Genomic DNA, 16,569 nt, shown 5'->3' with positions numbered 1-16,569 from the left:
AGACAATAGAGCAACTGCAATTTTCAAATGAATCAGATACAGAATAATGATCATAACATCATTTCTACAAGATATTATAAATCTGACAATGGCTTGTTAATAAACTGTACTTCGTTTCAAATCAACAGGTGACCTTAAACAACTTTGTCATCATCCCAGTTTTTTTTTACAGTTTAGATGACAAACCCACAGTGACTTACTGTAGCATAAAACAGGTATGAATCTTTCTCAAGAGACTACAAGGTGAAAACTACCAACTTCTAAATGATAAACTTTATTACTTAGATAGAATCAGTGACCATTATCTTACACAACTTAAGGAACTTTTCCAAACCAACACCCAAAGCCAGGAAGGAAATTCTACTTCTAGATATTCCTCAGGCTTCAGTTTGTAGTACATCTCAACTATTGTTCATACTTGAGCTTTGTTTCCTCCATACAGTCAACCATCATCTTATAGACTGCAACCACTTTGATATCTGTACTGTGTCAAATGAACATTAGGTACCCCATGGTAGGTTGTCTGCCAATGAGATTCCTGAGGCTCCGCACTGCTGAAATTATGATACTCACATACCTTAACCCATCATGCTCTCTCTTTCCTCAAAGTTTCTTTTTCAGTGTTTTTCCACATAAACCTACAGGATCATATTCATAGCCACCCAGTGATTATAATATCTCATGTGGCCTCACTTCTCCCATGTTGTCAATCAGATTTAAGGTCAGCTCAGATCATCTCCTCAGAAATCCATTAACTTCAACCAACTTCCTTCCAACCTCACACCCATAGAAACTCTCCTGAAATCATTTACAGTGGTAATTTAAAATTCCAACCACAATACTTCTAGAACTATTAACCTGCTCAGTCATACTCTTACACCTCAAGGTCATTTATTGGTACGGCTGACGTCATCTCCATTCACTGTAGTTTATGGGACACAAGGTTTGAATGACTATGCTGGGCAACAGATTTATCTATTCACACCAGACAACATAAGTAAACACCATCATAGCATCACAAAACATAGCCCCTACAAGGGCTAGCTCTCCTCTCCACTATTTAGGATGCTCCTGGAATGTAAAAAAAACCTCAGCTTTTTGCCACAAACAGTGCCAGCATGGATACAACCTCATGCTCCAGCAGCACCTCCATCATTCTTTGCTTCAAGGTTACATTGGAAGCTCATGGACTTCCTTTTCGCTATGATTAAAATCACCTGTCCCTGCCACTTCACTTCTTTCCTTTAGTCCAAATCAAAGTTCCCCTCACTGTTAACTGTTTCTCTTTCCACAGATAAGATTTACAGCATCTGAATTTTTTCTGCTTTTCAATTAGTTATTTGTCTCCCGAGCCTAGTCCCAAACTGACATCTTTCTCTACTTTACGTTCATCTCCACCCCCACACCATCTACCCTACCCCCTGCCTTGACCAAGCTGCCCAAGAAAACTAAATTCCTGCAGCCTTGACGCTAGTTCCATCAAACCGTTCACCAGTTCTGCCTGCTGATAGTGTTAACAGTTCTACCCTTCAAACTACCCTTCTCCTTAAAATCCTACCCTTCTCCTTAAAATCCTACCCTCGATTCCTCAGTCACTGCAAACCACAGATCCATCACCAACCTTTCCCTGTCAGGAATCCTTCAATGTGTTATCACTGCCCGTATCTCCATCCTCCTCCTCCTCTGACAATTCTGATTGTCCTGCTGATTGGATTTCCTTGTTTGATACTATACCCGTCTATCTAGTTGCAGTCAGTGTATCTCCTGCAATGGCTTCTCTTTCCACTCCTTAACTGATGCTTTTGGAGTCCCCAGCGCTAAATATTTGAATTTGAATGCTGGAATTAATTTTTCATGCTATCGAGCTCCTTAATCATTACTGTATTGCTATGGACAAAAACTAAACAATTTTGAGAAGAGGGAAGGCTAATTAGATAGTGGCCTGATAGGCATTATTACACACTTTCTACATTTGTTTTCCAAATGATATCCATAGACATCCAAACACATAATATGCATGGCCAGGGGTGATGTTGGACATAAGGAAGGTTGAATTTTAAAATAAATGACTTACTAATGTAATTTCTAATTCTTTTACCTTTAATAATTGTGGCTGTTATTTTTGTCCACGTGAGGCAAAAAAAGAAGCAACACTGGTTACAAAAGAAATCATTTTATGCTTGGTCTAATTATACATGCACACATTTATTCATGCACACCCTATGAAGAATAATTCAAGATGCTGAGATGCATCCGACTCCTGAACATATATGGCAATTACCACCTACTTCCCATCATCAGAAAAGTGAGGGAAAATATTAACAGTGCTTTTGATTAGCACTTACTTGTGAATACCCTGTTCAATTTGGATTCTGCCAGAAGCAATTGGCTGCAGATCTCATTTCAACCTTGGTCCAAACATGACAAAGGAACTGAGTTCCAGAGGTGAGAATGGTCCATGATATCAAGGCAGAAATTGGCTGATGTGTGATCAAAGATCCAGAGGAAAGCTGAAGTCAATGGGTAGTCAGGAGAGAAATTCTCCATTGTTTGGAGTTGAACTTAGCATTAATGAAGAAGGCTGTGATTATCAGAGGCCAATTGTATCAGCTCCAGAATATCCTCAGCACAATGTCCTTAATATCTAACCATCTCTCAGAAGATCAGAGGTAGGCTGATGATTGTACACTGTTCAACTCACTTCCCAGCTCTCAGACAATAAAGTAATCTATGACAAGTCTAGGACAATATCCAACCTTGAGATGGTAACTAGCAAGTAGCATTTAACTTGCTGCATTCCCTTGAGTTTCAGGCAATGACCATCTGCAAAAACAAAAAGATCTAACCACCTATCCTTTACATTTCATGGCACTGCCATTGCCTAATTTTCCACAAACAACTTAGAAGGTTGTCATTGAACAGAAACTTAATGACACCGGCCAAATCAATGCTGTGGGTACAAAGACAGGTCTGAGGCTAGAATTCGACAACAAATGATTCATGTCTCGACTTCCTAAAGCTTTTCCATTTCTACAAGATACAAATCAGATGTGTGATGGAATAGTCTCCAACTAGTTGCATGAGTGTAGCTGCAACAAAACTCGAGATGCACGACACCAACCAGAATGACCAGGATGAACTAGGCCATTTGACTGATTTTAAATTTAACATCTTAAATATTTTTTCCCCTCTATACCACAGCTACAACACCCATCATCTACGAGATTCATTGCAGGACCCTTCCAATCCTCCTTTGACAGCACCTTGCAAATTCACTGTCTCTCTCGCCTAGAAGGCCAAGTAGAATAGACAAACGGGAACACCATCGCAAGAGAGTCAAGCTCCACATCACACACCATATTGATTTGGATATGGCATTTATCCGAGGCTCTCTATCCAACAGCTACCTAACCATGACACAAATTACAGTGGTTCAAAAAGGTGGCCTGCAACACTTCCCAATGATAATTTGGGATGGGCAACTTATGTTGGTCTTACAAGAAATGTACGTGTCCCATGAATAAAGAACTGTTATCAGATTAAAAAAAAAGAGAAGCTGCACATGCTCACTTATACTACACTATTTATATATTCTGTACAAATAGATCCTGACTTTTCAAATTTCAAAAAAAAAATGAAAAGAAAACTTTCAGATTCACCATTGTCTTGTCAGTGTAATAAGTTTAATACCAAAGATTGTGTGACTGTCCCCAAATAGCAATATGCATTTTAGCATTCAGAATCCTGGCATTGACTCTTGTGCATATCTTTAACTAAAGATGCATAGATGTCTTTCAGCTTTTGCTCTATCAATATAATTTACATTTGCAAAGTTCCATGCAAGTGCAAGCCAGAGACTCGCAACATTCATCCAGATATGGGACACACTTTTTAATCAAGAAACAATCCAGAGTAGTCTTTCTCAACAACTACTTTCATGGATATCAGGGGATCCTCAAGACATCTACCAAAGACTTCTAAATTCAATGCAAAATATCATGAAATTCAAGGGATCTCACTCTCAAGCAATCTGCTCAAGTTGTGATTCTTACATAAAAATGGAGAATCGAGCTAGGTGAAATGAGAAAATAAAGCTACAAAACAAAATGGTCAATCTTTAGGATAATGAGCCAGAACTGATTGTATTAAACAATTCAAAAACCAACCTTGCAGCTAAGAGCTTCTGCACCCAAAATGGATAATGGCAGCCAGTTAAAATAAAATAGGAGACAGGAAGCAACTATTTTTATTTAAAAGGGAGAAAAGGAGGCATTTGGCTTGATTAGAAAAGAAAAAAAGATGTGAAAGAGACAAGAAATATAAAAGTAAGAAGTAAAAGAGACATGAAATGTGGGGAACAAAAATAAATTAACTTGCATGTTTTCCTTTAATGGTTTAGCATTCAATGTTTGGAGTATTGAGTTACAAGTAATAATTCCAGTCCTGACATTTGTGCTGCCTCACTACAGGAATGAGGATGTTAGTGTGTGTGAGGTGTGAAATACCATCAAAAGCTTGCTGCCTGAGCACTGACAATATGCAACAGTATTTAGATGTCTACGCAGAGAGACAAGTTCATCAAACATGGCATGCTACAAACTTGAAGTTAACATCTATATTTTAAAAAAGTAACACGATAAAGCACTTTGGGCATAGAATGACTTACTGTTGGTTTAAATTTACCTCTATCCTTAGCTTTGTCAGAGAGCAGCACTTCTACCTCCTGATATTCCTGCATAGCATCAAGGATGATATTTCCTTCCTTATTGAAGAGGAAAAGCATTGGGATCGTAACATCATCAGTGTTTTTTCCATCACCAGCCATCTGGAAGAGGGGGGCCGTATCACTGCTGCTTCCTTCATTGTCATCTGCCCAAGAGTAAATTCAGTTAAAACAACAGTAGCATGCACCTGGACAACTAAAATCTTCAGTGCCTACTAGATTCTGTTCTTCTGCATAACAGAATGAACAGATGACAGCAATAGGGTAGTTTGGTCCATCTCAAGTTGTGGAGATGACTGAACCTCACATTCAACATTGTGAAAATGGTCACTGAGGGATCATTTTCCATATTTAGGTTATGGAAAAATCAATCCAGTCTGTCCTAACATTGTCTCAAGTCTATGTTCCAGTAAAGAACATGTTTACTTTTCTGTGTTTTTCTCTAAATGAGATGGTTAATTAGTGCCAGATATAGGGCACTCCATGTTATGGGCTTGGGCTCACTAGAAATAGCTTCCTTATAGCCATGTATACAGTGATATTCACCCCATTAAATTTGATCCCCACTGCAGAAGAGCTTTACCATAAGCAAACTTCAGGACATTAGTCAATGACAAACAGCATACAAATACGAAAGAATTTTCATGCAGGACAATTCTTAACTAACCAATTTCACACTTTTTGACAAGTGTGTTAAGAATCAATATTGAAAAATGTGGCATCTAATTGGTATGCACCGAAAATACATTAAAAAGTCCATTCCCTAAAAGTTTCATTAATGCACATTAATGAAAATCATATGCAGTTGAGAATATCAATCATTGCAACGACTTGAACAGAAATACTAAATAGACTTAATTTATATCTGCAGCAATACACTGATTTGACCAAGATCCATAAATTTAACACACAACCACTACTGCCCTTGGTGCAGCTTTATGGCCAGTTCTCATTAAATAATACAACCATTCTTAGAGCAGCAAGCACTTGTCATGTAATACATGTCTTTGACAATGGGATTTAAACACAGGAATGGAAAACAAAACAAGGTCACAAGTATTGTGAATCAGCTCCAGACAGGTTTGGGAGGAGAATGGAGTCAATGATAATGTTAGAGATTGTGATACAGCCAGCAGCTTTGATTTTCTCATTGTTTGACTGGAAGAAATTGTAGTTCAAGCACAAGTGGATGTCATGGCAGTCTGATAGCACAGAGGTTGTGGAAGGATCAAGAGAAACAAGATACAAAGCTGTGTGTAACCAGCCATCCAAGCCTAAAAATAACATTACCAAGAGGCAGCAAATAGCAAAGGAGAGAGCCCAAAAAAGATTTTTATAGGATTCTAGATATCGCAGGGCACAGACAGTGCACACAGACATTGCAACAAATGGATAGATAAAATGAAACCAAAGCAAGAGAACTCCAACCCATTTAGACAACAGATGGAACAGGTTGGTTTTGTTGATTGCTACAATGAAATCAAGGAAAATTAGGTTGAATATCACATCACTGCCATACTTACAAAAATTAACAAGTGACAGATTAGGGCAAAGAATGAAAAATAGGGTACTGAGTCTGCATGTCATTAAAATGCAATTTGTATACTACAGAACATAATGGCACTTAAGCTATACGAACATTTATGGAGTGACCCCAATCAGTAACAGCCGGTGAACCTGAAGTAATTTCTATTCCATTATTAACTTGGTGGGATGTTCATTATTTTAATATCAGCTGTCTAAATTAATAATGTTTTGTATGAAAGTGCAAACAGGAATCGTACACCTTACCAATAACAATGCCACCTATCGCCCCAGCTTTCTGTGCATTCCGTGCTTTCTCAGCAAACATGCAATGACCTCGTTGCATCAGGGCAATTTTTCCCTTTATCGTTTCAGGATTTGTTACTTCTGAACAGCCATTGTAGGGCTCACACTTTGCAACAAAACCTCGTACCTATAAAGAATTTTGAAATGTAAAGAGATGTGTAATTAATTTTTACAGAGATGTGTAATTAATTGTTAGTCGGCACCACCACTTTGAAGCTCACTTGAAGGAAGTACTACAAACAGATTGTTCTACAATAATCTGATATTTCCTATTTAAATATGATTATATTAAATTTGATTTCTACACAGCCTTTTGCACAGATTTTCACTATTCTTAGCCTGCAGGGTATGTGCATGGCTTACAGCACCAGGACAAGGAGACAATCACCCCACAGGGTCCAGCTAATCAGAGTTCCCATTCATTGACCAGGTGATGATCAATGACGGGTGTACAGAATTCTTTGCTCACTCCAACTCTCATAGTTCTAATTAGAAACTAGAAATACAACGTATAACATGCTCTCCCCAATTTTCTGTCAATTTTTTTGTGATAAATCAATGGTAATCTCTGTCTTCCAAATCTCTGCCTGCCATTAGCCTTCCAGAAAAATACCTTGTTAATTCAGAGAATCTTTTTGGAAATTGCATGTGGACTTTTAACTTCTCTGCATGAGCTTTAATATTTTAAAAATTTAGTCCTACTCAAGGTAAAAATCTGTGCACTTGCCTTCAAACTACATTACAGGTACTGTTATTTCTCTTACACAGATCCCACAAACAGGCTGGCACTATCAATAACATTATGAACGAGTATGTAATTATGAGCATTGAGTATTTAATTATGAGCATTGATGTTAAAACAGGAAACCTGAAAACCCTGCTCTCCATTGGTTTGTTGCTGATCCAATGAGAGTATTTACAGGTCCAGTGTCCAAAATCAAGCATCCCTAGGATAGAGACTGTGCCAGATTATGAATTTTCACAGATTTTGGACCATGTAAAAGTTTTGAGTTATGTATCAAATCTTCTTTGTTATCATATTCCAAAGTTTGGGCACCTTGGGCTGCACAGGAGACAAGTGTGAATAAAGTGCCAAAAGTTGGTCAACACTGTGATGGTCAACACTGTGATGGTCAACACTGTGATGGTCAACACCAAACCTTCAGAAATGTCTGGTTTTTGGACAATTCCAGCTTTTGGACCAATATCTCCATTCTGTATTTGAAAGATTTTGTAATTAGAGTCCATGCTTTAATTGATGACCAATGCTACACGACAAGCTACAAACCCAATTTGTATTTTATGGGCTTGGAGTTTTGGAAAGAGCCGGATCTGTTGTAGAACTAAAGGAAAAGCCCAAATTAGAATTTCTGGATTCTCGTGATGATAATTTAAATGAATATACTATTCATCTTGTGCTAACCATGATGTTGAGTAGTTAGTTGCATGTCTCGGAAGAGGCATGTTATGATAAGTTAGCTTAAAGCTTATGTTGAAACACAATTAGGTTACAAGTCTGCCCTACCATTCAATAAATCAGTGAACTCATCTCCAGTTTCCCACTCAACTCCCACATATAAATGATTTCTTGCATACACCCCAAAGTCTCTGGGTTGGAGGGCTTCAATGGAGCAGCCCATAGATGATATGAAGGAAAGAATAAACTTGTTGTGCTTTGGCAGGCCTGTCAGAAAGCATGGCTGCAATGGGGAGACCAGCACCAACCATGTGCAGACCTTTATACAGAGTCAGGAATCCATCCACTCCAGCTGGGAGGTGGTGGGCAGGTCCAGCACACTTGCAGACTCAAACATGGAGTTAAAATATGAAGCAGCAGCTTTTCCTGATGTCTTACTTTTCACAAGATCACAAGCTGGTGCTGCACAGGAAAAGCAGACTGTTGTTACAGTAGCACAGCTCATTGCTATGCAAGTTTAGACAGCTACCATCATAGAAGGGGCTACGAGTGAACAAAGGGACCATCAATGAACATTTTCAGTTTTTACTACAGCAGTACAGCATTTTGACCTCCCAAAAGGTCACCAGGACAGCTGAGACACCACCCAGTGGTTCAGTGGTATGCGTATTTGCTGTTGTGTCTCTAGAACAAAGGTTTTCAACCTGTGGTCCGCGGCAGGTTGCCAGGGGGTCCGCGAGCAAGCCAAGAAAAAAAAATGGAAAAGCGACCTGTTACAAAGACGAAGCTTACTTGCTTGCAGATATTTTCAACATTTTGAACAGCTTAAATCTATCATTGCAAGGACCTGGCTCAAATGTTCTGAAAACGCATGACAAAATCAATGCCTTCCAGAAAAAACTCCGTATCTGGAAGGGAAGATGCAAGCAAGGTGTCTCTGATATCTTTCTGTTGCTGGCTGACTTTCTGACAGTGAACAAGACTAAGACTAAGACAGAGGCCATTGCGAGCACCGTTTTGAACCATATTCAACAGCTGTCACATTATTTCCATGAGTACTTCGGCGACGATGACACGAGCACATTTGATTGGATTCGAAATCCGTTTGAATGCATGCTTACTGATTTAACTGGACGCAAACAAGGAGGATTGGCTGAACTGTCATCTGACAGGACTTTGCGCTTGCAGTTCAACCGAATGTCACTGTTGTCGTTCTGGACAGCATGTTCCCAGGAGTACCCACTGCTGTCCGGCAAAGCCGTCAATGTTCTGTTACCATTTGCAACCACTTACTTGTGCGATATAGCATTTTCTGCAGTGACTGCCATGAAAACCAAATACAGATCAAGACTGAATATTGAGGATGGCATATGCGTATGTTTGTCGCACATACCACCACATTCGGACAAACTCTGCAGTGCAAAACAGGCACAACCTTCACATTGAACTGAACACTGAAAGACACCACTGGTAATTATCGGTGATTGAAATAGTCACTATTTCAATAGGGCCTATGTGCAGTAATTTAAGTGTTGTATGCATGAATTATCGATTGTTTGATTTTGTGAGCTTTGGGGGTCCGCCATCTAACAAGGACATGTTCTGGGGGGCCGCAGCATGAAAAAGGTTGAAAACCACTGCTCTAGAAACCAGCATTCATCCTCTCTCCCATGTAGATTCGCCAGCAACTTTGTAGTTGCCCATCAGCCAGGCAGAATAAGGAAACAGAATATAACTACTTATAAGTGTGTATTTTTTAAAGCAACATTCGTTTGGCAACACCCAGCATCAACTTCAATAACAGAAAGGTGAACCCTGTTCCATCAACTCCATCCTAGCACCGTCTTAGTACCAGTCTTCCAGATAAACATCTCATAGCAGTAGTCTGAATTTTATCACTTCAATTGTGTTTCTCCTGCAGAACAACCTTTAATAAAGTACAATTTCCTCCCTTCAAATTGTACTTCAAGGTAAAGTATTTTTGCCTCTCTTTGAATACAGTGGCACAGTCCATCGTCGTTACCTCAGAGCTCCAACGATCCAGGTTCAATCCAGACCTCCAGTATTATGTGGAATCTACAGATCTTCAGACCTGGCAGACTTGGGAATCCAGACCACCCTGGGAGTGAGTCCAGTAGCTGGAAGCTCAGGGAGGTCTCTATTGTTTCAGAAAATGCGGCTGCCAGGGGGGGGGGGCTGCAGGTAAAATTGAAGTGCAGGGCCCTAAGTACCCCCCTTCCTACCATCCTCCTGACTAATGTACGGTTTCTGGAAAATAAAATTGAATACCTCAGAGCAAGACTGCAGTACCAGAGGGACATCAGGGACTGTTGTGCACTCTGCTTCAGAGACACGGCTCACCCCCAGCACTCTGGACACAGTGCTCCAGCCCGAGGGCTTCACCATCCACCACGTGGACTGGACAACGGTATCGGGTAAAGGCAGAGGCAGCAGCGTTTACTTCATGATTAACTCATTGTGGTGCACAGACGTGTTAGTTCTGTCTCAGTCCTGCTCCCCCGACCTGGAACATCTGACAGTCAAGTGTCATCCATTCTACCTGCTGAGGGAGTTCTCCACCATCATCCTGGTAGTGATGTACATTCCACCCCTCGCAAACATCAAGCTGGCACTGGAGGAGCTGAGCACCATGATCAACGGTCATGGGACAGTGCACCCTTATGTCTATCTGATCATCGCGGGGGACTTCAACCAGGCCAGCTTGAAGAAGTCTCTGAACTACCACCACCAACATACCACCTGCAAAACCAGAGGCGCCAACACACTCAGTCATTGTTACACCACCCTCAAGAATGCCTACCGTGCCATCTCACGCCCGCACTCTGACAACTCTGATCACCTGACTGTACTTCTACTCCTGGCAAAATAGGCAGAGACTGAGGACCGTGAAGTGGAGGACCATTTCCCAACGACCCATTTCCTTGCCACATGACTCTTTAAAATGACAACTTCATTTTTGTATTTCAGTAATGCTGTTAAATGTGTTTATACCTAAACTATCAAATAACACTGAAAAGGCCAATCATTTTCTTAGTATATTGATCTTAAATAACCAACTGAAATTGCCACATATTAAGATGTGTTACAGCAGGTCCATTTTCAAAATATATCAGTATTCAAACAGCGATTAATATTAGTAAACCCATACCCCACTGGTAATTTTGGAAAGCTCTGTTCCAAACTGTGCTGGTCCAGCTGTGAGTACCACTCGACCAAGGAATGGAGGGGAGATGATTTGGACTGCCCGAGGTGGCAGCTGCTCTTTCTGCTGTTGACTAGACAATTCTATCATCTCCTGCATAAAACGCAGGCCATCCTCTGCATCATGTGCACTTGCTGCCTGAGGGGGGAGAAAAACATGTTATTCACTTGTTACTGGATTCATTCCTCCCTTGACACAAAAGGCAGTAATTTGTCATTTTTGCTTCTACTTCCATCCTTTGAACATGCAGTGTTTTAGTATTGATTCAAAAACAAATGTTTCTCTGCTAATTCAGCAGATTTGTGCAAACTTTTACCCTTCTATTTGGTTTCATAGCTTTTGTTTTGATATAAAGAATGGAGGATACTTCTGAGGCACTTGTTAGACTGTGTACTTTGCATTTTCTCTCAGACTGCAGATCACAAAAGGAATACTGACATTTTAACCATAGAATCCCATTTAAAACTGTTCTTCCATGTTTCAGCAAACATTTTGCTTTGAAGAATCCATTAAAAAATGTACTAAGTTGTTGTTATTTCTAGTTCATCTAGTGATAATACAAAAATGCCATTTGCCTATATTTATTAGATTTATTTGTCATTATTTGCAATGCCACACACAGAATCTCCATGTATTCTTTTTTGCTATCAGTTCCATTTTATAAACAATAACTGAATTAGTACTTTAAATAGCATATTTCCATTAAGCACTTTCTGGGCCAAAGGATCCTGAACTCAGCACGGCAGCGAAAACAGAATGGGATACTCTGGCAGCATCTTGTGGGGATTGCCATGTCCAGCCAGGGGCAAGTGACCGATAACAAAAATATAGTTGCAGCTTCACCTGATTTGCATGCTGAACCAACTGGACTCTGCCATCCTTGAGGTGAATTAAGCTGACTCCCATTTTCTTCAGTAAATCGAGGTGTTCAGGATTGTTGGCCATAAAATCTCTGGCCCTCAGATGTGACCTGACCCCAGGACCATCGCCACCTACCTCCCTGCAACAAAAAGAAAATCACAATTTCATTTCTGATATTTGGGGTGGGGGGTGGTGGTTAATTTGAGGAACTGCACTTTTATTCCTGCAGAAAAGTTCTTTAGTAACTTACCATCTTTAAATTTTAGTTAGAGTTTGTTCATATTTGTGGAAATGATCAAGATTTTAAAAAAAGTAGACTGATTTACTAAAGCAGTTAAACTAAAGCAAACCTGTGTAACCTGAATGTATTAAAACCTACATAAAGCTCCATACTGAAACACAGGACCCCAGTATAACACAACATGTATACCAGATGTTATATTATTAAATTGTTTCTGTGGTTCTAAAATAACTCTAACTGGACAAGCAGTACATTTACACAAACAAGATACATTGCCCGGTAAATGATCACTCACTGATGTGTAAATGTATTTAGTCATGATACAAGCATTTTTTTCAGCAAAATATAATGATAAAGTTTTTAATGTTAGAAGTGAATCGAATAGAAAAGGCCAAACATTGATCATATTTCATATCACAATGTCTGAGTTTAGTATTAGCAGTTCTTACTGTCGCGTGTTGGTCTTTGGGCAAGTTTTGTCTACCACATTTTTGAAAGGTTCACGAATGCTGTTGGCATAAGAGGGATCATTTGGGAATAGAACTTGTGTATTAGGGCATGACCAATCAAAGTTGTTGTCGTCCAAATCTGCGTAATTTGTTGTCTAGAAGGAGAGAGAAAAAAAATGAACAGTCAGACTTGGCATCTGCATATTGAGAAGTAAAAACAGAAAATATTAGAAACAAAATCAGTAGGTCAGTTAGCATCTGTGGATAGAAAAAGAGTTCCAGCATCTGCAGATATTTTGATTTTCATCTGCTTGCTTAGTACTGTATCTTGGACAAAGGGGTACTGACAAACTTCCTGCTTTCCAAGTTTCAGCCGTGACTTATTCAGATCGGCTAATGTTTGAGTGAACCAATGACAAAGGATGTACATTTCTGATGTGGGGTTATTAGTCCTTCCAGTGTTAAAAACCAAGATGGTAAAAAATTTGGTGTAGGGGAACTGAAAAACTCCATTGCTTCAATGGATTCTGAACTAAACAAAAAAGAAAAATCAGGAAAACAGGACCACTAGGATTGGAGAGAACCCTTTGGTCCACAGCTTCACCTGTGCTCAGATGTCAGGAAGAAGAACTTGGACGCTGTTGGGTTAGGTTCAGCAAATGTTGTAGAAGTCAGCTTCAGGTTCATGATACAGTTGCCAAGAAGAAACAGTCCAGGTCAGACTCCCAGAATTAAATGTTTTTACCAGTGTCCTCTGTGTGCAGCCCACACTGAATGTGGACTTGAGGATGAAAGGGGCCCTTTTATTTTCATTTCATAAATAATATTGGTTTAATTTAGATTTACAGTTAGATTCTCTTCACTGTACGTTTAAATTGCAGGAGTAAACAAGTAGCCTTAACCTCCTAGATAACCAGCTAGAACTGGTTAATTGAAGTCAGATGACACAAGGGTACTGATGCTTGGGAGCACTAATTGGAAGGCTTCCAAACTAAAAGCACTGCACATTTTTAGCACACCATACAAGGAGTGTGGACCTCAGTAAGCTTAGAGAGAATGGTGACAACATTAGATAAATGTCCTAAGACACATCTGGCAAGACAGGTGATGTGTTGTAGATGCAGTATTTGACAGCTGATGGTAAGCAACGGGATCTCTGATGTGGTACAATGTTGATGAGCTAGAGTCCCAAGGATCACACCCTCAAAGGGGTCAGCCATTCAGGACTGAGCGGAGTAGAAATTTCTTCACCAGAGAATGGTGATTCTTTGATGAAAATTCAGCCATGATTTTACTGAATGGTATAGCAGGCAGAAGGGCCAATGATCTGCTCCTATTTCTTAGATTCACGTTCTTAGGAATAATGAAATTTTCTGCATCATCTGATGTGGAGGACAATTCTGAATATAAACTAGACCACAGAGTATCTAGAAGGACGTGATTTTATTTTGGTTGAAAAGCTTTTTTTTTACTTCAGTGATCCCATGCAGTCACATGAGAAGCTTAGGTAATCCCTGGAAGGGCACTGTTGCTCCACACCAGAAACAAATCATGAAAATATCCACCAATGGCTGAACAATCAATCTGCTCATTACCAGACATAAAATTCCAAACGCTGCTGCAGGCACTTTTTCCTTTCTCTGCCAACAGGAACTTTAATGAAACACAAAATAAAATTTAAAAGTCTAAGTGTTCTGGGCCTCATTATCAGTTTGCAAGCTGATAGTATTAAGGGGTCCATCACAAGGTTTTAAATCTGACATCACTGGTACTTTTTATCCCCCCACTTTTGTGCTTAATTCATGCACAAACAAAAGCACAATATGGAGATGAGAAACAATACAAGTATAAATTAACTAGATCTAACCAACTCATGTAAATTCTTTCATAGCAAGTTTGAAATGCAATCTAGAACATAAGGAACTGGCTTTTTTTTATTGTATTTATAGAAGATACTAAAAACGCAGGTCAATCAGCATCCAGGGGAAAGAAAATAACCTCATGGGGCAAACTCAGCAAAAGTTAAAAAAAAAATCAGTGTTTCTCTCATTGGGGACCATACACAGCATATGACATGGCATTTTCCTTATAAAAATCAATGGTAGTGGATTTCCTTTTGGAAAAACAAAACATTTTGGAGTGTCTTTTGACGTCAATTCAGCTGGCCATAAACCACATGCAGTTTAGGAATTAAAGTATAATGTACTTTGTTAGAGGATGAAGGATTTAAAATTGTGAATGCATTAGATCAGCCTATGTAAAGCAATAAGATCAAAGTTCAAATGAAGATATTCTAAAAACAAATTTAAAATTGTAATTTTCATTGATTTGCTCACCTGGAACATGTTCCATCTACACTTACAAAATTCCAGTAAATGTTATCACCTACCTCATTTTTCTTATTCTTGGTGAAGTTTGTAGAGAGCCAAAGTGGCAACAGGTGGGCCTCAGTGGTAAAGATATAGTCCTCAATATCAAAGAGAACATCTTCTTTCTCAGCAAAGAGAAGGAACAGATATTTGAACATTTCAGCCAAGAAAAAGGAATCCATTCTGTGTAAAAAGAAAAAACATTAAAAATAAACTTTTAGCTACATTGAAATGTAATAAAGTGATGCATTTTTCTCCAGCTTTGTTTGGGATTGTGTCACTTTAAAACTCAATCATATGGCAGCATGCCCAAGTCACATGGATATCTGGGTTGTTGAATATTCTGTGGTAATAAGTTCAAAAGGTATTGAGAGACAATTCTGAAAATTGTTCAGCCTCATAATCAAGTCAGTTCATAATTGACTCATGGCTCCCATTTAAATTTAAGGGGTTAGGTATTCAAAACTTAGTATATATTAGAGGATGTCTATCTACCAGTTGGAGAAATTCAGTGTTTGAAAACCTAATTAACTCATGAAGAAAGTTTGAAATAATTGATCTAATATTCCTGCATGAACAGAGAAAAAAAAATGTTTTGTCAGTTAAAAATGATTTGATTGATTCTCAAGAGCCACACTTCTGTTGTTTTCCCTTTTCAGGAAGAAATGGTGGGTCTGTGAACAGATTTTCTGTCATTGTTTAGATTGGTTACTTATTTAATAAATCCTTTAAGTTTATATGCATCTCATAATACATTGACATTTGGATAATGAAGTGCTACAGAAATCAAGATAACCCAGCACCTCATATTGACAATTGTGACCTGATGCTCATTTACCTGGTTATTTTGCCAAAAGCCTAACTAAATCTCAAGACAAAATAGACAAAGGACAGGAAGCAACTACGAATTAGGCCAACATAAACATGCCTTTATGGTTGTAGGCTGCAGTTTGGAAGTTGACTCATGAACTGTAGAAAAAAACTTTCCAAAAAGAGCCACACTATAATACATCTTTCATAATACCTGTGCATTACCGAAATCACTACATATTTCTAACCAAGTTCAGTATTTCAGAGATATGACAGCACAGATTTGGGGAATTCAGTATAACATTTCTATGCCAGTTTTTAAGGTTCACACAAGATGTCAAGAAATGATTGTAAAATGGAGAGATTGTTGCACTGTTTGTTGTTTTTGTTCCATCCTCCTGAGTGGAAGTAAAAGATTCAATAGAAATGTCCAATTTCAAGACTAAAAATTTTGCCTCTTATAAATGATATTAAAACCTCCCACTCCCTATCATAGTTATTACTTGGAGAGTTAAAAAAAAGCTGAGAAGGCTTCCAGTAGGCATTTGATTAAAAAAAACGATCTTTGTGCAGAATGTTATCAAAAACAATGGAAATCCTCCTAACTCCACCCACAAACATGTCAGGTTGGATAGATTAAAAGGAC

At 38.9% G+C, this 16,569-nt stretch overlaps 1 protein-coding gene across 1 annotated transcript in view; it reads right to left on the bottom strand.

Moving 5' to 3' along the window:
• Positions 1–16,569, bottom strand: part of edem3 (ER degradation enhancer, mannosidase alpha-like 3) — a 57,794-nt gene that overhangs the window by 5,080 nt on the left and 36,145 nt on the right. The window contains exons 14-19 of the mRNA XM_052012154.1: positions 15,134–15,296; positions 12,745–12,899; positions 12,037–12,193; positions 11,140–11,331; positions 6,515–6,680; positions 4,684–4,869 (exon numbers count right to left, since the gene is read on the bottom strand). Of these exons, the coding sequence (XP_051868114.1) occupies positions 4,684–4,869; positions 6,515–6,680; positions 11,140–11,331; positions 12,037–12,193; positions 12,745–12,899; positions 15,134–15,296 (1,019 nt within the window). The remainder of the gene's footprint in view (positions 1–4,683; positions 4,870–6,514; positions 6,681–11,139; positions 11,332–12,036; positions 12,194–12,744; positions 12,900–15,133; positions 15,297–16,569) is intronic.

Source organism: Pristis pectinata, chromosome 3 (genome assembly GCF_009764475.1).
Source record: "Pristis pectinata isolate sPriPec2 chromosome 3, sPriPec2.1.pri, whole genome shotgun sequence".
Taxonomy (NCBI): domain Eukaryota; kingdom Metazoa; phylum Chordata; class Chondrichthyes; order Rhinopristiformes; family Pristidae; genus Pristis; species Pristis pectinata.
This window is presented reverse-complemented; position numbering and strand designations above follow the sequence as displayed.